The 26,018-nt window shown below is 38.0% G+C and overlaps 1 protein-coding gene across 1 annotated transcript in view; it reads left to right on the forward strand.

Moving 5' to 3' along the window:
• The window catches only part of SLC15A5 (solute carrier family 15 member 5), a 110,938-nt gene extending 85,410 nt beyond the window's left edge, over positions 1–25,528 (forward strand). Inside the window, 2 exon segments of the mRNA XM_010600214.3 lie at positions 20,220–20,328; positions 25,384–25,528. Coding sequence (XP_010598516.1) covers positions 20,220–20,328; positions 25,384–25,528 — 254 coding nt within the window.
• The last annotated feature ends 490 nt before the right edge of the window (positions 25,529–26,018 follow it).

The raw sequence follows: 26,018 nt of genomic DNA on the forward strand, positions 1-26,018 counted from the left end.
CGTACATCCCATTGCCATTGAGTCGATTCCGACTCATAGCGACCCTGTGTAGCATAGTCTAATTAAATAAATATTGTTTTCTCTTTTGTATTTTTTGCTATATATTCTGATTAGATTTTCCAATTTTATTCATTTTGATACATTTTTCTTCAGTGAATCAGCTCCCAGAACTAGTGAATCTAATATATTTTAATTTCTTGATTTTCTGCCTTCATCGTTGTTATTCCCTTCCTCCTACTTTCCTTTGATTTGTTTTATTCTGTTTGTAATTTTGTGGGTTGAATGTTTAATTCACTTATTTTCATTGTTACTTTAAAAATGAAAACATGTGCACCATTTAATATGCCTCTGAGTAGAGGTTTATATCTTTCTGCCCACTTTTGCAAATGCAATTTCCTCATTTTCTTTATTTTCTAAATAGTTTGTGATTGCAGTTGTGAGTTCCTCTTTGACTAGTTATTTAGGAGCACCATATCAGGACCCTGGTGGCTCAGTAGTTAAGAGCTCGGCTGCTAACCAAAAGGTCAGCAGTTCCAATCCACCAGCTGCTCCTTGGAAACCCTTTGGGGCAGCTCTGCTCTGTCCTGTGTGGTAGCTATAAGTCAGAATTAACTCCATGGCAATGGGTTTTTTTAGTTTATTTCTAATTCCTAGGTGGTGCGAACAGTTAAACACTGAGCTACTAACTGATAGGTTGGTAGTTCAAACTCACCCAGAGATGCCTTGGAAGAAAGGCTGGGAGATCTGTTTCTGAAAGCTCACAGCCACGAAAACCTTATGAAGCACAGTTCTACTGTGACATACATGGGGTCATCATGAGTGGGAATCCACTCAATAGCAACTGTTTTGGTTTTTTTTTATCTTTAATTTCCAGGAGGTTTGATTTGGTGTTGCTGTTATCTAAACTTCTATAGGAAAGTAAATTCTTTCTCTGTACAAAACAATATCATAACCTTTATTAAACTCTTATCAATCTCATTATTTTAGTTCTCTATATTATTTTCTATTTTGTCTATTCTTTCTCTCAAAGACTGATAAAAGTGTGATATAATCATTCACAGGAACAGTTTTCCTAATTTTTTATCGCTATATTTCCAACAGATTTTATGTTTTCATTACTTAATGGATAGTAATGGATTCAATTTAGATTGTGCTTTATATCAATATAAAGTATTCCTCCTTGTCCCTTTGGATGGTTTTTCCTTCGAATTCAACTTTACTTGATACTAATATTTTCTTTTTAAAAAATTTTTTCTACTGTACTTTAGATGAAGGTTTACAGACCCACAAACTAGTTCTCATAAACAGTTCTTCTCATAACAATTAATACACGTATTGTTTTGTGACATTGGTTACCAACCTCTCGACGTCAACACTCTCCCCTTCTTGACCTTAGGTTCCCCATTACCAGCTTTCGTGTCCCTCGTGCCTTCCCTTCCTTGCCCTTGGCTGGTGTGCCCAATTAGTCTCATTTTGTTTTATGGACTTGTCTAATCTCTGGCTGAAGGTAAACCTCAGAAGTGACTTTATTTTTCGGAGCTTAAAGGGTGTCTGGTGGCCATACTCTTGGGGTTTCTCCAGTCTCTGTCAGACCAGTAAGTCTGGTTTTGTTTTGTCTTGTTTTGTTAGAATTTTGCTCTACATTTTTCTACAGCTCTCTCTGGGACACTACTGTGATCCCTGCTGTCAGAGAAGTTGGTAGTAGTTTCTGGGTACAACCTAGTTGTGCTGGACTCAGTCTGATGGAGGCTGTGGTCATTGTGGTCCGTTAGTCCTTTGGACAAATTCTTTCCCCGTGTCTTTGGTTTTCTTCATTCTCCTCTGCTCCAGATGGGGTGACACCAGTGGAGTATCTTAGATGGGTGCTCTTAAGCTTTTAAGACCCCAGACACTACTCACCAAAGTAGAATGTAGAACATTTTCTTTATTAACTGTGTAATGCCATTTGATCTATATGTTCCCCAAGACCATGATCCCCATGGCACTCAGTCCAGTAATTTTGTCCCTCAGGGAGTTTGGATGTGTCTATGGAGCTTCCATGACCTTGCCTTGTACTAGTTGTGCTGGCTTCCCTAGTATTGTGTACTGTCTTACCCTTCACCAAAGTTACCACTTATCTATTGTCTATTTAGTGCTTTTCCATCCTCATCCCTTCCCTCCTGCATAACAATCAAAAATTACTTCTTTTCGTGTGTAAAATTTCATGAGTTTTTATAGAAGTGGTCTCATACAATATTTGCCCTGTTATGATTGACTTATTTCATTCAGTATAATGCCCTCCAGATGCATCCATGTTGTGAGATGGTTTGCAGATTCATCATTGTGCTTTATAGTTGTGTAGTATTCCATTGTGTGTATGTACCATAGTTTATCCACTCATCTGTTGTGTCTTCTCCTGTTTTTCATTTGTCAGTTTGGCCAGTGGTTTGTCTGATTCTTTGTACTTGATTCTTTGGTTTTGCTGAATCTTTGTATGATTTTTCTATTCTCTATTTCGTTTATTTCTGCTCTAATTCTTTATTATTTCCTTTCTTCTGGTGGCTGTGGGCTTCTTTTGCTGTTTTCTTTCTATTTGTTCAAGTTGTATAGCTAATGCTTTGATTTTGTCCTTTTTTTTTTTTTTTTTTTGATGTGTGCCTTTATTGCTATAAGTTGATCTTAGAGCACTGCTTTTGCTCTGTCCCAAAGGTTTTGGCATGATGTGTTTTCATTCTTGTTTGATTCTAGGAATTTTTTTCTTCCATCTCTGATTTCTTCTGTTATCCAGTTGTTTTTAAGCAGTTTCTATGTAACTGATTTTTTTTCTTGCTCTTCTTGTTAATTTCTACACTGATGGCATTGTGATCAGAGAAGATACTTTGTATTACCTCGGTGTTTTGGATTTTGTTGAGGGTTGCTTTGTGGCCTAGGATGTGGTCTATTCTAGAGAACATTTCATGAACACTGGAAAAGAATGTGTACTTTGCAGCTGTTGGGTGGAGTGTTCTACATATGTCTGCGAGGTCAAGTTGGCTCCTTGTGGCCTTTAGCTCTTCTGTATCTTTCTTGAGTTTCTTTCAAGTTGTTCTGTCCTTTACCTACTAGTTATTGTGAAACTGTCAATTTCTCTTTTCAGTGCTGTTAGAGTTTGTTTTATATATTTTGGAGCCCTGTCATTGGGTGTGTAGATATTTATTGTTGTTATGCCTTCATGATGGATATTCCCTTTAATCATTATATTGTGCCCTTCTTTGTCTTTTATGGTAGATTTTGTTTTAAAGTCTGTTTTATCTGAGATTAGTATTGCCACTCCTGCTCTTTTTTGGTAGCTGTTTGCTTGATATATATTTTTTCCATCCTTTGATTTTTAATAAATTTAAGTCTTTGTTTCTAAGGTGTGTCTCTTGTAGACAGGATATTGATGAATCCTGTTTTTTAATCCATTCTGTCACTCTCTGTCTCTTTATGGGTGCATTTAGGCCATTTATGTTCAGTATACTTATTGATAGATGTGAGTTTATTGCTGTTATTTTTTGGTGCTTTTTTTTTGTGATGCTGATGTTTTCTTTGTTTCTCTTACTCTTCTGTGCTGAATTCCTTTTTTTGTGGATTTTTTTCTCATTTCTTTTGTTTTTGTGGGTTTTTTTTTTTCTTTTTTACTGAGACTTCATGTTTTTCTTCTTTATTTTGTTGAGTAGGTTTGTTCATTTTCTTTGTGGTTACCTTGAAATTTACCCTTATTTTCCTAGGTTTGAACCAGTCTATATTACTTGGTATCGCCTTACTATCTCTCCATTAGAAAGTTCTATACTACACTTTTTATTCCCTATTTTATTGTTCTGATGTTGTTGTCATTTATAGATTAATCTCTCTGGCTCCCAGCTGTAATTCTTTTGGTTTTGGATAGTCCTTGAGAATTCATTTCCTAAGTTGGAATCTGGCTACTGTGATCTTACATCCTAGATTCAGGCTGTCATCTGATATTGTTGGTTCCCAAATCAAAGGACTTCCTTTAATAATTCTTGTTAGTTTGGTTTTTACATATTCCCTTACTTTCTGTTTATCTGGAAATGTCCTACTTTCACCATCATATCTGAATGAGAATTTTGCAGGATATATTATTCTCGGTTGCAATTTTTTTCTTCAAGGTTTTATATATGTCATCCCATTGCCTTCTTGCCTGCATAGTTTCTGGCTAGCAGTCAGAGCTTAGCCTTTTTGTTTCCCCTCTGTGATTTTTTATTTTCCTCAAGCTGCTCTCAGGATCCTTAGTCCTTAGTTTTAGCGAGTGTGATTATGATATGCCTTGGTGATTTTCTTTTGGGTTCTATCCTATATGGGGTTCGTTGAACTTCTTGGATGGTCAGCTTTTAATCTTTCATGATATTAAGGAAGTTTTCTGTCAGCAATTCTTCAATAATCCTGTCTGTGTTTTCCATTTTCTCCCCCTGTTCTGGAACTCCAATCACTTTCAAATTTTTGCTTTCGATTGTATCCCACATCATTCTCAGTGTTTCTCCATTTTTCTTTGTTCTTTTTTTTGGATTTTTCCTCAGAGTGGTATCCAAGTATTTGTCAGTTTCACTGATCCTGTATTCCATTGTTTCAAGCCTGCTCCTCAAACCTTCCATGACACTGTCCTTTTCTGAAATCTTATCATTTATCTTTTTAATTTCTAATTGTTGTTTCTGTATGATATCTATTTGCGAATTTAACATTTTGTTCCTGTATTATTTTCCTTAATTCTTCCATTGTTATTCTGTCTTTTCCATGAGTTTTTCTGCCTTTTCCATGATTTTTTTCTATTTTGTCCTCATTTTTGCCTGCTTTTTGCTTCAAATCTGGATAGCTCTGAACATTAGAGATTTGAATCCCCTATTAGGTAATTCCAGTGCCTTTTCTTTTACTGGAAGGTCATCTGGTGTTTTATTTTGGATTCCTACTGGAACCATCCTGTCCTGTTTTTTAAATATATTTTGATATTGTCTGCTGTCTTTGGGACATTCAGTAATTAATTTCTGTATTTATTGATTGTAGATTTGTTTGTTCTGCTTTTTTGCTTTATTTCGTTGTGTCTGAGCAGGTGGGCTGGGTGTTCTTTGTCATTTGCTCATCTGTGGGCATGATACTTTTTGCCTCCTTGTCCAATGAGCAGGGCCAGTTGCTCAGCTATGGTGCAGCAGGGCAGGTCCAGCAGAAGGGGAGGGGCTATAATGGGTTGTTTGTGCCACATACTGGGGCTGACAAGGTGGGCCAGGGGTCAGTGCAGGGCAGGTTCTGTTAAGCCATGCCAGTACTGCTTGGACGTGTGATGTTAAGCAGACTGTGCAGATAGGCGGGAGCGGGGTGGGAAGTGTGGAGCTAAATTGGGTATGGGAAAGCAGAGAGGCAGAGAGAGGAAAGTGCAACAGGAAGGAAAAAAAAGTGCTGATGGAGCCTGCTGTTGGATTGGAAAGATGAGAAAATGAGTAATGAAGAAAAACAAAAAGGAAAAAAGAAAATAAATAAAAACTAAAAAAAAAGAAACAGATGCCCCCAGGGATCCCACCAGTCACCAGGGAAGTGGCTCCCAGGCCTTGGGGTATAACTGTTCTAGAATTGGCAGAAATGGCACACAGTGCCAGGTATTCAAGAGACATAAAAAAAAGGCAAGTAGAGAGACACGAGAAACTGAGAAATGAAGAAAAACAAAAAGGAAAAAAGAAGAAAAAAAGAACGGCCCCCAGGGATCCCACCGGTGTGGCTGCACAGTCGGGGTAAGTGGCTCCTAAGCTGCTCAGTACAGCCTGGCTAGAAGGGGCAGAGATGGCACATAGCACCAGGTATTCTGGAGATGGGAAAAGAAGGTAAGTAGAAAGAAATGAGAAACTGAGAAATGAAGAAAGGAAAAAAGAAAAATAATAAAAATAAATAAATAAGAAATGCCCTCAGGGATCCCACCAACGTGGCTGCGCAGACTGGGGAAGTGGAAAAAAGAAAGAGAAAACAAAAGGCCCCAGGAATCCCACCAGTGTGGCAGACCAAGGAAGCAGTTCCCTGCTGAGCAGATCTTCACAGCCTGTCAAGAAGAAGCAAAGATGGCACATGGAGTGAGGTGTTCAAGAGAAAGGAGGGGAGGAAGTGAGAGGCAGGGAAGAAACCAAAAGAAGCTGAAAAAAGCAGCAACAGCAACAATGAAACAGGTCTGAAGAATCTGACCAGTGTGGGTGGGGTGAATCCAAGTGGCACAGAGCTGGCGTCTCCTGGGCCGTGGTCACTAGGCCTGCTGGGAAGTGGCGGAGGCCAAGCAGGAGGAAGAAGAGTAGGGGGTGGAAAAGTGTAGATTGCTGGTTACCAGGTGTTCTGTTTCCTGCTGGGAGCTCCATGAAGCTGCTTTCCTGTACTCCCTGTCCACCAGTCTCTGACAGGAGTCCAAGATGGTGTTTCTGTGCTGAGTTAGCTGATAGGGGAACCCCACTCTGTATCTCTCTTCACTCTCTATTCTCTGTCAGCTTATTTCATTTGGTGCTTGGTCAAGTTCTTTATGTCTTTATTTGATGCTTAGAGTTCGAGGATTGACATTTGTCTCTGTTTTACTTAGTTTTTTGCATCTTTGCTGTGGAGGAGTGAGGTGGTGCTTCTGTCTATAGCACCATGTTGGCTCTGCCTATATTCTTTCTTAAATATGATTTTTTAGGGTACATCTCTCTTCTGAATGCGGATCTTTTATTTTAGTGCCATATTTTTGCCTTATTTAACTATAATTTAACACTCTTGGTGTTGCTAGTTTACATAGGAACTTCATGGTAAATCCTCACTGAATTGACAGCATGGAACGAACATTAGCATCAAGTCTGAAAAGGTGATTCTTCATGGACCTAAAACTTGTTTTTTTTTAATATAAAGGTTATCTGCATATGTAAAGAGACAGCATTAGGTGTAAAAAGATAAAGAAAGATCATGGGCTTTGGAGTCAGATTTTAAAGTCGAATCTTGCCTCTATTATTTAACAGTTTTGTTGTTGGGCAAATAACTGCACCACCTGAGTCTGTTTCTCCTTTTTAAGATGATGACAATAATAACTCCCTTACTGAATGGTTTTGAGACATAAAACAGAGAATGGATGTCAAGGGCTGGACACAGAGGAGGCACTCTATAAATGTTAGATTATCACCTTCCCCCTGCCCCCTTTAGAGATATCTTACACGCAATCATGTAGCCTGAGCTTGATCTTAGGCCCATTTCCTGTCAGATATTTCTTCATGTTCCATCTTTTTTTATCATTATCCCAGGACTGGTTGTAAAATGTTCCATTTAACATTGTCAGTTGACTCAGCTCTTAGGTACTATAACTTTATTTTAGTAGCTTATAAACTTTTATTGTCATAATTCACATTTGTGCCATTTTTCATCTGACATTCCTAATAGGTGACTGAATTCAGGAGCATCCTTGCAAAGGAGACAAAATGAAGATTTTACATCTAGAATGGGACTCACTACTCTTCTGCAGACCTCAGCTTGAGAGAAGAAGAAGGTTACCAGTGTGAGAACAAATATGCTACACAAGGAGGCTGGTGGGTCACTAAGTGCCATTTGTTCAAGCCCATAGTGAACTCTAGTTACATACTTTAATAATATAACCAGCTAATTACTGTCGAGAGTTAGACCATGTAATAGGGCAGTCACAAAATATTTGGCATTGTTCAGAATTCCACCAAATATCTCTTGCTCAGCTAGATTTAGTTGCCCGTTTTAAAATCATTTATTAGAAATTTTTCATGTACCAGAAAATGGGGATTCAAAGTTGCTTAAGAAAGGAAGCCTGAAAGTTAATAGGGGAGACATGATCTGGAATATAACCCTTATAGATACAAAATAAAATGCTTGTATTTATCTCAAATTATCGTGACCATTTTAGAGACAAAAGAACTACAGAATGTAGTCTATTTCTTTTATTTTACAGATTAAAATAAAATGAAGAATGAAGGCTTAGAGAGGTAAAGTGAAACATTAATCAGTAGTACCCTCATCTTCTTATTCATAAGACAAATGCTCTACAATAGCCACCTGTTGGTATTAAAGGAACTATCATAGGGTCACCATGAGTCAAAATCAATTCGAGGGCAATGAGTTTGGTTTGGTTCTTTGGTATCACATGCGTGACTTTTCTTAATATCATCTCAGCAGTTTAATAATATGTCTGAACAGCGGTCTTTAAAATAGCCTACTCCAAATTTCCCTTAAAATACGTAGAACAACATCTCCACCTGAATTCTGGGATTGGCATTCAACTAATTGTGAGAATCTTGGAGTTATTTGTACTAAATTTAAAGCTTTTGAAACTGGACCAAGGAACATATATGGAAACTCACATATCCTATGCTACTATGAACAGCACAAAGTTACTAATATTAAGAGGATTATGCTTTATTCCTCTCCCATCTTATTCCTCCACTACTGAAATCAAGGTCACTTTTAGCCAGAATACTAACAGCTGTCAGCCTAATGCATAGTTGCTATTTTTTAGGTGGAGAAGGAGCCCACCCGTACACCTGTCTACATCACTACCCAGCACGAAGTACCTATGCTTCTAAACTACATCAGGGAGCCCAACGTCTATAAAACTACCACACAAGAAGAAATAGAAACAGGACAGAAGCAGGGTACACTGCGTCCCAGGAAGCGTAGTCCCCAGAAGTAAAGCATTATAAGTGGGGGTGACCTCCGGGGAGCCTCTGATAAGCATCCATATTTAATACGGCAGTCTGTGATCACTCTATCTGATCAGCATGTTGGAGAACCTGACAGTAGGTGTCAGTAACATTCTCACTTCACCCTAGCAGTTAGCTTGCTGCAGTAACTTGAGTTTTAATGAGTTTAACTGTAGACTTGAGCACCAAAATTGAAAGTGAACAGCTATTGTTAGTGTAGTCATATACTCTTTCAGTTGCTAAACACTGCTTCAGAGTAAATCTTTTCATTTGAGGATGAGTACAACTGGACCGATGAGCAGCATCATGATAAACGGAGAAAAGAACGAAGTTGTCAAAGATTTCATTTTACTTGGATCAACAATCAACACCCATGGAAGAAGCAGTTAAGAAATCAAACAACGTATTGCTTTTGGCAACTCTGCTGCAAAAGACCTCTTTAAGATGTTAAAAAGCAAAGATGTCATCTTGAAGACTAAGGTGAGCCTGACCAAAGCCATGATGTTTTCAATGGCTTCACATACATGTGAAAGCTGGACGATGAATAAGGAAGGCTGAAGAAGAATCGATGTCTTTGAATTGTGGTGTTGGTGAAGAATATTGAATATACCATGGACTGTCAAAAGAACGAACAAATCTGTCTTAAAGAAGTGCAACCAAAATGCTCCTCAGAAGCAAGGATAGCGAGACTATGTCTCACATACTTTGGACATGTTATCAGGAGGGATCAGTCCCTGGAGAAGGACATCATGCTTGGCAAACTAGAGGGTCAGCAAAAAAGAGGAAGACCCTCACTGAGATGGACTGACACAGTGGCTTCAATAATGGGCTCAAGCATAGCAACGATTGTGAGGATGGTGCAGAACTAGGCAAAGTTTCATTCTATTGTGCATAGGGTTATTATGAGTTGGAACCAATTTGATGGCACCTAACAACAACAACACATAGAAGAAAAGGACAGTATGGGAAAAGAAAGGTAATTATCATATATACATAAATGTTGCTTGTAAGCAACATCCTTAAAACAAAATGACAAAGGCAAAAATAATAATAATATTATAATAAATACAATAAATAAAAATAATCTCACATGGCAAAGAGAAATAAAAACAAAATAATGGAAAATATTAATATCAGGCCTGGAGACAACATGGTGCTATAGACAGAAGCACCATGCTGTCCCTCCACAGCAAAGACCCAAACAACTAAAACAGAGACAAACATCAATCCTGGAACCCTGAGTGTCAAACGAAGGGATAAAGAACTCAACCAAGCACTGAATGGAATAAGAAACTGACAGAGACAAGAGAGTGAGAAGAGATACAGGGTAGAGGTCCCCTATCAGCTAACACAGCACGGATTTGCCATCTTGGACTCCTCAGCCACTGAGAATGGCAGATGGGGAGTACGGGAAGGCACCTTCACAAAGCTCCCAGCAGGAGACAGAGCACCTGGTAACCAGGGACACACACTTTCCCACCCCTCACCCTTCTTCCCCCTACTCAGCCTCCATTGCATTCAGGTGGGCTGCAGTCACTCGGCTGGGGAGATGCTGCTTCCTTGCTGCTTGGATTTGACTGCCCACACTGGCCAGCTTCTTCAGTGCTATTTTTTTGTTGCTTTTTTCAGCTTCTTTTGCTTTCTTCTCTCTCTCACCTCCTTCCTTTCCTTTCTCTTGAACACCTGGCTCCGTGTGCCATCTCTGCTCCTTCTTGGCAGGCTGTGAAGTACTGCTTGGCTGGGAAACCACTTCCCTGGTCTGCACCACCATGCCAGTTGGCTCCCTGGGTTTTTTTGTTTTTGTTTTTTTCGTTTTTCTTTGTTTCTTGGTTTCTCGTCTCTCTCTCTACCTTCCTCTTTTCCTGTCTCCTGAAATACCTGGCCATGTGTACCATCTCTGCTCTAGACAGGCTGTGTGGTGTTGCTCAGCTTGATAAACACTTCCCTGGTCTGCGCCACCAAGCCAGTGGGCTCCCTTGGGGATTTTTTTTTCTTTTCTTGTCTCTCTCTACCATCCTTCCTTTCTTTTCTCCTGAACACCTGGCATCATGTGCCATCTCTGCTCTTAGACGGGCTGTGGAGTGCTGCTTGGCTGGGGAGTCACTTCCCTGGTCTGTACTACACCACCAGTGGGCTCCAATGGGGTGCTTTTTAATTTTTTTCTTCTTTTCTTTTCTTAATTTCTTCTCTCTCTCTACCTTCCTCCTTAACCCTTCTCCTGAACACCTGTCACCATGTGCCATCTCTGCTCCTTCTTGATGGGCTGTGCAGAGCTGTTCGGCTAGGGACCCAGTTCTGGTGGGCTCCCTCGGGGCATTTTTTTTCTTCTATTTTTTCTCAGTTTCTTGTGTCTCTCTGTCTTCCTTCCTTCCTTCTCTCCCAATCACCAAACATCTTTTTTATTTTTTTCTTCTCGGTTTCTTGTCTCTCCCTACATTCCTTCCATTCCTTCCTCCTCACCACCTGGCTGTGTGTTCTTTTCTCTCTCTCTCTTTATTTAATCTAGTTTCATCTCTCTCTCTTCCCTTTCCTTTCTCCTGCCCATCAAGCTATGTGTGCAATATCCATCCCTTCTTGAAAGGCTGTGCTTCACCATCCAGTTAGAATCCACCACCACATGGCTTCCTTGGGTCTGTGCCACTCCAACAGCAGACTCTCTCAGCACTTTTTTTGGCACCTGTTTCTCTCTCCTCTTTCTCTTCTTTCCCACACCAACTTAGCTCCACACATCACAAACTTCCCCCTCCCACCCCACTTATCTGCACTGTGAGCTGAGCATGGCACCCCTTGGCAGCATAAGCACAGTTTTACTGGAACTTGCCCTGCACTGACCCCTGATCCTGCCCAGTACGTGCCAAAAATGACCTATCCCAGCAACTTCCCCTCCACCGGACCTGCCCTGCTGCACCATAGCTGAGTGACTGGCCATTGCCATTGGACAAGGTAGTGAGAAGTGTCGTGCCCACAGATGAGCAAACAAAAAGATCGCCCAGCCTGCCTGCTCAGACATAACAAAATAAAACAAAAAAGGAGAACAAGACAAACAAATCTACAATCAATAAACAAAGAGAATGATTACTGAATGTACCACAGAAAGCACACAGTATCAAAACTTATGAAAAAAAAAAGGACGGGATAATTCCAGTACAAGTCCAAAATAAAGCACCAGATGACCTTCCAATAGAAGAAAATGCACTGGAATTACCTGATAGGGAATTCAAATTCAAGAGTTGAAGGAAAAGGCAGACAAAAATGATGAAAAAACAGACAAAGTCATGGAAAACACAGACAAAAAATAGAAGAATTCAAGAAACTAATACAGGAATAAAATGTTGAAATAAATTAACAACTTGAAATCATACAAAAACAACAATTAGAAATCCAAAACCTAAACAACAAGATTTCAGAAATGGACAGTGTCATAGAAGGTTTGAGGAGCTGGTTTGTAACAATGAAAGATAGGATCAGTGAAACTGATGACAAATACTTGGATACCTCTTTGAGGAAAAATCAGAGAAAAGAATGAAGAAAAATGAACAAACCCTGAGAACAATGCGGGATACAATCAAAATAAAAAATGTGATGAGTAATCAGAGTTCCAGAACAGGGGGAGAAAATGGAAAACACAGAGAAGATCATTGAAGAATTGCTGACAGAAAACTTCCCTAATATCATGAAAGATGAAAAGCTGACTATCCAAGAAGCTCAACAAGCACCATATAGGCTAGACCCCAAAAGAAAATCACCAAGGCATATCATAATCATACTCCCTAAAGCCAAAGACAAAGAAAGAATCCTGAGACCAGCTCAAAAAAAACAAAGTCACATACAGAGGGGAAACAATAAGACTAAGCACTAATTACTTGGCAGAAACCATGCAGGCAAGGGGGCAATGGGATGATATATATAAAACCTTGAAAGAAAAAAATTGCCAGCCAGGAATAATATATCCTGCAAAACTTTTGCTCAAATATGATGGTGAAATTAAAACATTTCAGGATAAACAGAAATTAAGGGAATATGTAAAAACCAAACTTAGAAGAATAATTAAAGGGAGTCCTTCGGTTAGAGAGCCAATAACTTCATATGACAGCCTGAATCTAGCACACAAGACTGCATCAGCTAGATACCAACCTAGGTAATGAAATCTCAAGGATAAATCAAAACTAAAAGGCTTACAACAGGTAGACAAAGAAGTTAATCTATAAATGACAACAATGTCAGAACAATAAAAGAAGGAATAGACAGTGTAGGTGTAGAACTTTCAAATGGAGAGGAAGGCAAGGCAATACCAAGTAATAAAAGACTGGTTCAATATTAAGAGGATAAGGGTAAATTTCTAAGGTAACCACAAAGAAAGTTAACAAACTACTCATCAAAATAAAGAAGAAAAACATAAAGTCTCAGTAAACACAAAATACACAAAAACAAATGTAATGAAAAAAAATCCACAAACAAAAGGATTTTAGCACAGGAGAGTAAGAGGAAAAAAGAAAATGTCAGCACCACAAAAAAAAAAAAAAAAAAAAAAGCACCACACAATGACAGGAATAAACTAACACCTGTCAATAATTATATTGAACGTAAATGGCTTAAATGCACCCATAAAGAGACACAGAGTGACAGAATAGATTTTTAAAAAAGCAGGATTCATCAATCTGCTGTCTACAAGAGACACACCTTAGAAACAAAGACTTAAATATATAACAAACTGTAACAGCACTGAAAAGAGAAATTGACAGTTCCACAATAACAGTAGGAGATTTCAAAACACCACTCTTGGTAAAGGACAGAACATCTAGAAAGAAGCTCAACAAAGATACAGAAGAGCTGAGCAGCCAACTTGACCTCATGGACATGTATACAACACTCCACCCAACAGCTGCAAAGTACACATTCTTTTCCAATGGTCATGAAACATTCTCCAGAATAGACCACATCCTAGGCCACAAAGAAACCCTCAACAAAATCCAAAACACCGAGGTAATAAAAAGCATCTTCTCTGATTGCAACGCCATCAGTGTAGAAATTAACAAGAGCAAGAGCAAGGAAAAAAAAGAATCAGTTACATGCAAACTGCTTAAAAACAACTGGGTATAGAAGAAATCAGAGATGGAATAAAAAAAATTCCTAGAATCAAGCAAGATTGAAAACACATCATACCAAAACCTTTGGGACACAGCAAAAGCAGTGTTCAAAGATCAATTTATAGCAATAGAGGCACACATCAAAAAAAAAAAAAAAAAAAAGAAAGGGGCAAAATCAAAACATTAGCTACACAACTCAAACAAATAGAAAGAAAACAGCAAAAAAAGCCCACAGCCACCAGAAGAAAGGCGATAATAAAGATCAGGGCAGAAATAAATGAAATAGAGAATGGAAAGAATCAGCAAAACCAAAAGTTGGTTCTTTGAAAGGATCAACAAAATTGACAAACCATTGGCCAAATTGACAAACAAAAAACAGGAGAGGATGCAAATAAGAAATGAAATGGGGGACATTACAACAGGCCCAACTGAAATAAAAAGGATCATAACAGAGTTTTATGAAAAACTTCACTCCAACAAATTTGAAAACCTAGAGGAAATGGACAAATTTCCAGAAACACACTACATAACCCAAACTAATACAAACTAAACTTGAAAACCTAAACAGACCCATAAAAAGAGAAGAGATTGAAAAGGTAATTTAAAAAGACTCCCAACAAAAAAAAAGCCCTGGCCCAGATGGCTTCACTGGAGAATTCTACCAAACATTCCGAGAAAAGCTTACACCAGTACTACTCAAACTATTTCAGAACACAGAAAAGGAAGGGATACGTCTGAACTCATTCTATGAAGCCAGCATACCAAAACCAGGGAAAGACACCACAAAAAAAAAGAAAATTACAGACCAATATCTCTCATGAATATAGATGCAAAAATTCTCAACAAAATTGTAGCCAATAGAATTCAGCATCATACCAAAAAAAATAATACACTACCACCAAGTGGGATTCATACCACATATGCAAGGATGGTTCAACATTAGAAAATCAATCAACGTAATCCACCACATAAATAAAAGAATCACATGTTCATGTCAATCGATGCAGAAAAGGCAGTCAACAAAGTCCAACACCCATTCCTGATAAAAACTCTCAATAAAATAGGTATAGAAGGGAAATTCCTCAACATAATAAAGGGCTTCTTAGTTTTTTTTTTATACAAAATCAACAGCCAGCATCTTTCTTAATGGAGAGAGGCTGAAAACAAAATCCCTTGAGAACAGGAACAAGACAAGATTCAGCAAGTTGCAAGCTACAAGATAAAAAAAAACATACAAAAATCAGTTAGATTCCTGTACACCAATAAAGAGACGTACGAAAAGGAAATCAGGAAAACAATACCATTTATAATAAAAATATATATATATATTTTTTTATTATTTATAATAGTCCCTAAAAAAATAAAATACTTAGGAATAATCTGACCAGGGATGTAAAAGACTCATACAAAGGAAACTACAAAACACTACTTCAAGGAACCAAAAGAGATCTACGTAAATGGAAAAACATTCCGTGCTCATGGAAGGTAGACTCAACATTGTGAAAATATCAGTTCTACCCAAAGCAATTTACAAATACAATGCAATCTCGATCCAAATACCAACATTCTTTAAAGAGATGGAAAAACTAATCGTTAACTTTACGTGGAAAGGGAAGAGGCTCCTGGTAAGTAAAGCCCTAATAAAGAAGAAGAATGAAGTAGGAGGACTCGCACTACCTGACCTCAGAACCTACTGTACAGGTATGGTAGTCAGAACAGCCTGGTACTGGCACAATGATAGATAACATTGACCGATGGAACAGAATTGAAAACCCAGGTGTAAATCCATCCACCTACGGTCACCTGATCTTCGACAAGCTCCCAAAGTCCATCAAATGGGAAAAGACAGTCTTTTTAACAAATGGTGCTGGCAAAACTGGATGTCCATCTGCAAAAAAATGAAACAGGAGCCATATCTCACACCATACACAAAACTAATTTAAAATAGATCAAAGACCTAAATATAAAACCAAAAACTATGAAGATCATAGAAGAAAAAATAGGATCAATGCTAGAGGCCCTAAAACACAGAATTAACAGGATACAAACCATAACTAACAACACAAAAACTCCAGAAGATAAGTTAGATAACTGGGTCTTCTAAAAATTAAATGCTTATGTTCATCATAAGACTTCACCAAGAGTTATAAATAGAACCTACAGACTCGGAAAAACTTGGGGTTATTACAAATCCAACAAAGTTCTAATCTCTAAAATCTACAGGAAAATCTAACGCCTATACAACAAAAAGACAAAATAATCCAATTAAAAAATGGGCAAAGGAAAAGAACAGACATTTCACCAATGAAGACGTTCAAGCAGCTAACATGAGGAAATGTCCACAATCACTAGCCTGTACAGAAACGCAAATCAAAACCACAATGAGGTACTATTTCACCCCAGCATTATTTACATGAATCAAAAAAAAACAGAAAATAACAAATGTTGGAGAAGCTGTGGGGAGACTGGACTTCTTATACACTGCTGGTGGGAATGCAAAAAGGTAACAACCATTTTGGAAAACAATATGGCATTTCCTTAGGAAGCTAGAAATAGAAATACCATATGATCCAGCAATCCCACTCCTAGCAATGTATTCTAGAGAAATAAGAGCCATCACAGGAATAGACGTATGCATACCCATGTTCACTGCAGCATTGTTCACAATAGCAAAAAGATGGAAACAATCTATATAACCATCAACAGATGAATGGATAAACGAACTATGGTACATACACATAATGGAGTACTACACAACGATAAAGAACAAAGATGAATCTGCAAAGCATCTCATAACATGGATGAACCTGGAGGGCATTATGCTAAGTGAAATAAGTCAATCACAAAGGACAAATATTGTATAAGACCACTACTATAAAAACTCAATGAAAGGTTTACACACAAAAAGAAGCAATCTTTGGTGGTTATGATGGAGGGGAATGATGGGGATGGAAAAATACTAAATAGATAATAGATAAGTGGTAACTGTGGTGAAAGGTAAGACAGTACTCAATACTGGGGAAACCAGCACAACTTGTACAAGACAAGGTCATGGAAGCTCCATAAACACATCCAAACTCCCTGAGGGACTGAATTACTGTGGGGACCATGGTCTTGGGGAACATCTAGCTCAATTGGCATAACATAGTTTATAAAGAAAATGTTCTGCATTCTACTTCGGTGAGTAGCATCTGCGGTCTTAAAAGCCTGTGAGCAGCCATCTAAGATACTCCACTGGTCTCACCCCATCGGGAGCACAGGAGCAAGAAAACTAAAGACACAAGGGAAAAATTAGTCCAAAGAACTAATGGACCACAACTACCAAGGCCTCCACCACAGTGAATTCAATACAACTAGATGGTGCCCAGCTACCACCACGGACTGCTCTGACAGGGATCACAATAGAAGGTCCCGGGCAGAGCTAAAGAAAAATGTGGAAGAAAATTCTAAATCACAAAGAAGACCAGATTTACTGGCCTGACAGAAACTGGAGAAACCCTGAGAATATGGCCTCTGGGCACCTTTTTAGCTCAGTAATGAAGTCACTCCTGAGATTCACCCTTTAGCCAAAGAGTAGACAGGCCCATAAAACAAAACAAGACTAAACGGGCACTCCAGCCCGGGGGCAAGGACTAGAAGGCAGGAGGGGACAGAAAAGCTGGTAATAGGGAGCCCAAGTTTGAGAAGGGAGAGTGGTGATGTGTCATGGGGTTGTTAACCAATGTCATAAAACAATATGTACTAACTGTGAAACAAGTAGCTAGTTTGTTCTGTAAACCTTCATCTAAATTACACTAAAAAAATTGATTTACAAAAAAAAAAAAGAATATAGGAGCATTATCAGGAGTTCGAATAGGTGATACGGCAGTATTTCATTTTATTTTTTAAACAATCCACTCACAAAATGTTTCGTGTGTAACTATAAATTGCCACTACTTTAACCATTCTAATATGACATCCTCCTGTCACCCTACATCCCCATCCACCCAAGTCACAATGCTTTTCCTTTTTGCTTGCCACAGTGTCCCCAACGACAGATTCAAGTACACCAGCAAGCCCACGGGAATTTGGTGCTGTCTCCTGAAAGGCTTGTTTTTGCTGTAATTGCAGAACTTCTTAGAAATATTATGCTTTACCTTAAAGATCTTACAAAATTTATGTTCTTCTCCCTCATCTGACTTTGTTATAATATAGTCTTTTCAATTACTTATTATGGACCAAAATTCATGCTTGTAGAACAACGGCATTGGGTAGAAGAATTAATGTCATGTTAATTCTGAGGCTTCACATAGTCTGTGCAAACTCCTCTTACTCCAACTAGAGAAACAGTGATAAAGTGGTCTAATCATATGACACGCAAAGTACTAATGTGAAATGAAAAGGATAGAAATACAGGTGGGATGTTAATTCAAGAGAAAGAAGAAAATAGGACTCTTTGAATAGGTTTAACTGGATAGTTTAGTCCTTCCTAAAAATAATTGAGATGTTATCTCACCATATCTTGACCTCCGCCCCAACTCCCCCCACTCAAGTACAATCAAATGGTTAGTTCCTATAGACACATACACACACACACACACTAAAAATTCTACATAGCACTCAATATACAGATAATAGGGAAACATTCAGTGAGACCTGTAACTTATCCAAATATCAGAGAAAGGCCTCATGTCAACATGGTAATAAACCATAAATTTTCTTTGTAATAGAACACAAATTAATAAAATCGGAAAGTGGAGCTACAAAATAGCTTTAAAATAAGTACCAGCTTTCATTTATGGGTCCAAAACTATAAAGGACACAGCTAATTTTCATGGCTGGTCCATAATAATGGCCATTGGGAAGTTAGATGACAGAAGAGAAACAGCTTTAAATGGGAAGTGGCACAACTAATCACAGCTGTCATACTTATGCACTTTCTGACTATCAACCTTGAACAGAGCATTTAATTCAAATCCCATTTAAAAGTACCCACAGCCAAAGAAGAGGCCAAGAGCCATTTTCTAGTTCAGGAAGCAGCCCACAACCCATGTGCCAAAGATGGCACTGAAGATCAAGTCTGCTAGCACATAGGCTGATTGCTCTGGCCCTACACCTCTCTTCCCCACTCATTGTACAAACTGCTCTTACAAAAACGCAAGCAATTAAAGCCTAAGCATTTGGCTGTTCCAGGATGATCAATTCCTGTCCCTATAATACATAGCGTTTTTTGGAAATATTCTACCCATTCAGAACTGGCATTGAATTGTACTTTCCTCTGTAAAGATAGACTTTTAAGCAATCTTTTAAATATGCCATAATATGTAATACTATGTCTAGAATATATTTGGTAATACTAGATCACCTTGTTGTTTTAAAAATATTACACGAAAATAAATGTTACATATGCAATATAAGGAGCCCTGGTGACACAATAGTTAAGCACTCAGCTCCTAACCAAAAAGTCGGTGGTTCAAATCCACCAGCTGCTCTGCAGGACAAAGATGTGACAGTCTGCTTCTGTTAAGATTTACAGCCTTTGAAACACTATGGTAACTTTCCTATAGGGTACCTATGAGTTGGAATCAACTCAATGGCCATGCATATGGTATATACAATATCTATAAAATATTATATTTTATATAATATATTCAATAATATCCTGAATCCAATGAGGAAAAAATGCATATGCACACACATACACACATATGTGTGTGTATATATATATATGTTCTAATACACACACATATATAGTTATAGCAAAGATCCAAAGCAAAAATCAAACTTAGGAGCAAAGTAAAGGTAATTACCTTGAATCCTGGATAGTTTCATATATACGCAGTTTGACATTCTGAGGAAGTGGGGATCCCTTGTGCTGGGGTACTATATTACTTACCAGGTCCAAAGAAAATCTGCATGTAACTTGGAGATTGCAAATAATTTGACCAATAGGGTCTTTGATACTATAATAAAGTAACACTGGATTTATCTTAGTTATCAAAGCACTACTACATCTTTCAATCACATATGTTTTCGCACTAACCTTAAAATGAGCGTATGAGGAAGACTATCTGGTCATAGCAAACATTATTGCATTCATCCAGTACATACTTACTGAGCAATCCCTATATGCCAGGCATTGTTCTAGATACTAGAAGTATAAGGGTGAATGAGACAAACATGGTTCCTGCAAATTAATAGCATAATCAGCATTACCTTTAGAACCCAGTTCCTGTGACACCTAAATCATGTTATGCAAATTTAATTTTTTTGACCTTCAAAATATTTATATTTGGGTGCTTTGCTTACCATTTCACTGCTAATTACAGGATTAAATGAATTTTGACAATGAAGTTTCAGATGAGCTTTGTTGCTTTGTAGATACTATTGAAGCGAATAAAGCTCTATGAATTGTGCGATAATAAAATATTCACAGAAATTTACATCTTTGCAGTTGAATAACAATTACATTTGTTACAAACAGGCGATTGGTTTCCAAACACATTAAACAAAGGCAATTTAGAAAGCTTCTTCTTCTTCCTGGCATCATTAACATTGTTGAACGTCCTGGGATTCTGGAGTGTTTCACAAAGGTAAGTAAGTATGTGGTAAGATGAACAATTTCTGAGTCCATGAAATACTGGTCTGGGAACCATCACCAAGCCAATGGGAACCCTGTACGCCATGGATGGACAAATTAGCATATTATAAAAATTTAACAGATTATTCAGAGCAAGAAATTGCAATTTAGATTTTATTTTTTCCGTCGATCCTCATAATAAAATAGTGCTTTACTCAAATGTAGAACATTTTAAAACAAGACTTTTTTCTCCACTGAATTATTGCCACTTTAGAATTAGAAATAACCACATTGATAATAAGAATGAGTCATTATCATTAAAAGAAAATATCATTAAACAAATAGGTAGGAATTTAATGACATTTAAAATTTGGATCCCATTCAGGCCCTTAAGTAGACAGTGACCATTTCAAGGTCAATAACAAACTGTGCAAAATCCCTTAGCCAGTCACCTGAGACCATTCAGTGGCTTAATCAATCCACCATCAGCTCATCTCTCTTAGTGACATATTTTTGGATGGCTGTGTTCCCTTGAGCAAATTGCCTAAACTCTCTGAGCCTCTATTTCCAAACATGTAAAATAAAGACAATAATACCACCCTCTTGTAGATTTTAGTGAGATGAATTTTAATTAAAGACCAAGCACAGTGTCCACCACATAGTAGTAGAATTAAACAGATTTTTTTTTCTACTTCTCTGTATTTATTTATCTATTTAGTCATATGTTACTCAATACATTGTCACTTCTCCCTTGCCTGAATCATTCTTGTACTCCTCTAACAAATCTCATCTGGAGCATCAACCATGTGATAGGTACTGCAGTGGACTGGAAAGATACAAAGTCAGAAAATCAATAAATGTTTACTGTCTCCTATGCCCCTACTCTGGTGGAGCTTATGGTCCTGTATAAGAAAGAAGAAAAAAAAAAAAACCAAACCCATTGCCATCGAGTCAATTCCGACTCATCGCAACCATATTTGACAGAGTAGAACTGCCCCCATAGAGTTTCCAAGGAGCACTTGGTGTATTCGAACTGCCAACCTTTTGGTTAGCAGCCATAGCACTTAACCACTACGCCACCAGGGCTTCCTGTGTAAGAGTAAAAAAGGAACCTAAATAAATCCCCTTCGAGGCAAAATATTAACAACAAAATCAGTCTTTATAATCCCCTGAATTTTTTAATTTCCTGTCTTTTGAAGTGGATAAGAAACCAAATTCATCCTCCACAATGTATAACTTCCCTAAAATGCCAGTCTCATTCTTAGGTTGAAAACCAAATTTGAGAAGCAGAGAGTCTTAAAGAAGGATCCAAAGGAACTTCCTCCAGAGTGGACAATCAAAACTAAACTGAAAAGAGGGCTTCTTTCCCCTCTGTCTATTACCTCCAAACAAATAAGTGGTGCCTACCTTCCAACTGTCATAAATCTCTACTGTCTCTCAATTTTTACTTTTACTCCCACGGTAAGATTTGATCCTTGTTTTTCATAAAGTGGTTTAAAATGTGACCTTCAGCTCCACAGCTTATCAGCTATACAAAGTCGAGCAAACTGTTTAACCTCATTAAGCCTCAGTTTCTTCATTTGTAAAATGGAAACAAAAATAATAGTAACTGCTTCATAAAGTTGTTGTGAGAAGGAGTAAATGCTCACAAATGTATTAGCAATAACAATTCCCTTATACTTTGCCCAAGGAACTCTGGTAATGCAAAAGTTAAGCACTTGGCTGCTAATGGGAAGGTTGGCAGTAGGAACCTACCCAGAAGCTCCACAGAAAGAAGACCTGGAGATCTCCTCCCATAAAGATTATAGCCTAGAAAAACTTACTGGGTGGTTCTACTGTCACATGGGGTCCTTGACTTGACAGCACCTAACAATAACAAGAACAACTTTGCCTTAATGCTCTCTTTTTCCTTCTTTTTACACTTCTGCTAGACTCATGCTGGAGGCATGGCCAAGATAGTCATGATTATGGGTTGAGTTCAGGTAGAACTAGCATTGGAATCAGAATCTATTAGCTCATGGATGTCCTCATTCATTCGTTCAACAAACATGCTAAGCATTGTTCAGGCACTATAGAAGAGGACTTGAGCAAAGCAAAGTTCATGTCTACACAGGGGCCTAGCTACAGAAAATAGCGCCTATGGCAATTAGTTTTAAATTGGTGAATGATCTCTCACAGCTGGTGATGGAAACTGATGGCCAACAGAAACTGCTTGTTAGCGCCCCTCCTTAAGTGGAGCCCCGAGCACAGGCCCTACCTGTGATATCTTAGTTACACCTCTGTGTCTGCATGAACCTAACATCTACTGTTCAAGTTAAAATCGTGTGATTCTGTCTCTGTGATTGTCAAGCAAGTGAGTTATTACAAATATATGAGGAATGGTGAAGTGGGATGCAGACAAGGAGTAAGAATAAAAATATACAAAGCATTAGATATTAGAGGAACCAAAGATGAGAAGAGACTAAGTGATGATGATGTAGGGTTTATTCAGAAATAAATCAGATTCCTACCAAACCTTCCCCATTTCCTGTCTACTTTCTTTTCTCCTGAATGCTTTTAAAGCAAGGAAAAAAGATACAGGATGAAACAAAGCAGGAAGGGAAGAAATTAATCTACCATGTGTTCAGCACCCCTGTATCTCAGACAGCATGCTAGACGCACACAAATAGCCTCATTCAATCCCTATCACCCTCTGTTACATAGATCTTATCACTCTGCTTTATAAATGAGAACATTAAAGTGCAAAGCTAGTTAAATAAATTGACCAACCTCACACAACCAGGATTCAAACCCAAGTTTGTTTGTTTCCTTTACCATGCTTTTTCTAAGTTCCATAGTGGAGTCCTCTACCTGCTCTCCAATAATCCCTTAACTCTGGTGGGTTGGAGGAAACCCACTTCAGTTTAAGTAACTATGAATACTCACTACCACCTGTTGTTCAGCCACCCCACAGGAAAAGAATAAGTGTCACATATCACAAGAAAGAAGAATCTAGAAAATTTGCCTTCAGAAATGAAGTAAAGATAGAACCAATTGCATTCATGCAAAGGCATAGGTTGCCTTGGGTACCTATTGGTCATTGGGATTGGATGGGTCAAACCACCACTGTTAGGCTGGAAACACTACAGAACCTAAATCAGTAAGCTCTGTATCTACAATGAGGAGTACATAGTTATGATTTATTTATGTACTGATTGTTATTGTCAAACACTAATGAGTAAGTATGCAAAGTAACAGGAGAAACCACAGTGTCCCAGGGACAGTATTATTGAAACCTATTATTTATGAGTCAGATGGTATTTGATCTCAATATACATCAAATTGCAATCCAATTTTCACCAAACTCAAAAGTTTGCCTGCTTATAGCCAAATAACGATGATATATCTATCAAGAACAGGAGAATCCCAGGTTATTCTTATCCCCAAGATCTTGATTAATTATGAAACAGCATTGTCACCAATATACAGCTAGTATTAGGTCTTTGATAGCACCAGAGGGGCACTCCCATTCCCAAGCCTATATCAGTGTGATGCAATCCTAGCATAAGTCCTAGACTGAAACTAATCTTGTCAAGGTCAAAGCCTTGGCTAAGAACAGTTAGGATCTGTCTGTAGATGTCAGGCCAGACTTATGCCTTACTCATAGCCAAGCCAACAGCCTCCTGCCCTTGTCTGTATTAGAGTCCTCCTCAATCTGATCTAAAGTACTGTAATGGTGGCATGTCAAACCCAAGGCTCTCCAGTTTGGGGTGGAAGGAAGGAGGCTGATGAAATACCTTTTCCTTGCTGAAAATTATTAAGAAACTATGCCTGCAGTACTTAATATAATGAATGTATCCCAAGTTAGATGCTAAAATAAAAAGAAATTACAAGGTGTTTCTTGTGGAGGGACAGAAAGTGGGAAGGTGTTTGCTTTCATAACTTAACACCACTGTCCCTCCAGTGTTATACAAAACATTTTATAAAGTTGATATGATTGCACTCATTTTGTCAAAGACCCCTGTAATCTTTTGTGCATAACCTGGAACAATTATTGAACAGGACACAAATCAGAGACAAATCACCAAAGTTATTTAGGCTGTATTCATTCTGTCTTACAGCTATTTTTAGCAATATATTGAGAAGAAAAAGTAAAATTAGCTTTTGAAACATTCACAAAATCAGAACTAGATATCTGACCCCAGAGACTTATGCATATCTGATAAAATTGAACTTATAGCCCATGTTTTTCTTCATTCTACCAGTATTTATTGAATATTCACGTGTGTCAGGCACTGGTCTAAGCACTAGGATTACAGCAGTGAATAAAGCAGTCAGAAATTCCTATCCTCCTGGGGATTATCCAAAAGTGATTAAGAAAATAATGTGTCTCTAGAGGCAACATGCCATAGAGGAAAAAGTCTAGGATTCAAAATGAGCATCCTGGTTCCAAACCCAGGTTCTGCCAATGACTCTTAATATGAACCCTAAACACATTATTTAATCTCTTGAACATCAGTTTCCCAATCTGTAAAATGGGGATGACTGCATCCTTCTGGGGTTGTAGTGAGAATTAAATAAGTTAGGGTGAGTATAGTGCCCTAGTATGGCACCTGGTACTTAGAGTACACGTGGGAAAGCCATTTCTGAGGTAAACATTTTTAAGTCTGGGCCACATTCTAGAAATATATTCATGGATTCCTTCTTCAACGGTGGTGCTTTCCACATAGTCTCAGCACAAAATTTCCAAATTCTTAGTGTGGTATGATGAACTTTTAATGAGTCCCGGCCCCTTACCAAATCTGTAAAATTGATAGGGTTTCAGTCTCCTTGTCAGCATTGAAAACAGACTCACTGAAGGTTACAAAAAAGCGCCATCTAAAGGTTCGTATGAGGCACCCTAATTTACACTAAAATGCCTTTTGTCCTTTTATAAAGACTGTTCCAGTGAGCAGGGTTCTTAAATAATTATCACTGTTGTGCCAGTATCTATAGGTCCATCATAAAATGTAGACAAGCACAAGAGGAAAGCAAATGATTTATCAAGTCATCTACATCTGGTCCTACAAAAAGCTTTTTCTTTTCTTAGATATTGTAATCTAAATCATTTTAATGCCCAGAACATCAGTGGAAGTAATCTTGAAGAAACACTTCTCCAAGAAAAGTCTCTGAAATTTTATGGCAGCATACAGGAATTCTCTTCAAGTATTGATCCTTGGGAGACAGCCCTATGAAACTGTGTCTGCCTTTACCTGTCTTACGAGCACAGTATTCATTGTTGTTTTCAGTCAAATGCTTTATGCATTTTAGTGTAAGAGCCAACCTGTATGGGAGAGGCTTTATGGCCAGTGTTTCTACTTCATTTACTAAGACCAATCATGTAAACTACAGTATTGTGCTTTTGCATCCATATGTTATGCCTTAGAATTTATAAAGGAATTTTAAAGTCTAAGTGAATACTTTATGACAGAAAATGATAATTTCCTATATACTATAATTTTTTACAACTTTTTCCAATGATATACCATAATATTTTACAACATCTTACAATGGTTTGGCCATGAAAAGCAATACATGTGATACTTTTTAGAGTTTTTAATAAGAGTCATTGGAAGCAAAATCACAGAATGTTAATATTCTTATCTCAATAAATTTATTGAGCACTTGCTACATGCCAGACATTGTGTCCATAGATTGTCTATAAATAATAAATCCATATATGAT

Source organism: Loxodonta africana, chromosome 4 (assembly GCF_030014295.1).
Source record: "Loxodonta africana isolate mLoxAfr1 chromosome 4, mLoxAfr1.hap2, whole genome shotgun sequence".
Taxonomy (NCBI): domain Eukaryota; kingdom Metazoa; phylum Chordata; class Mammalia; order Proboscidea; family Elephantidae; genus Loxodonta; species Loxodonta africana.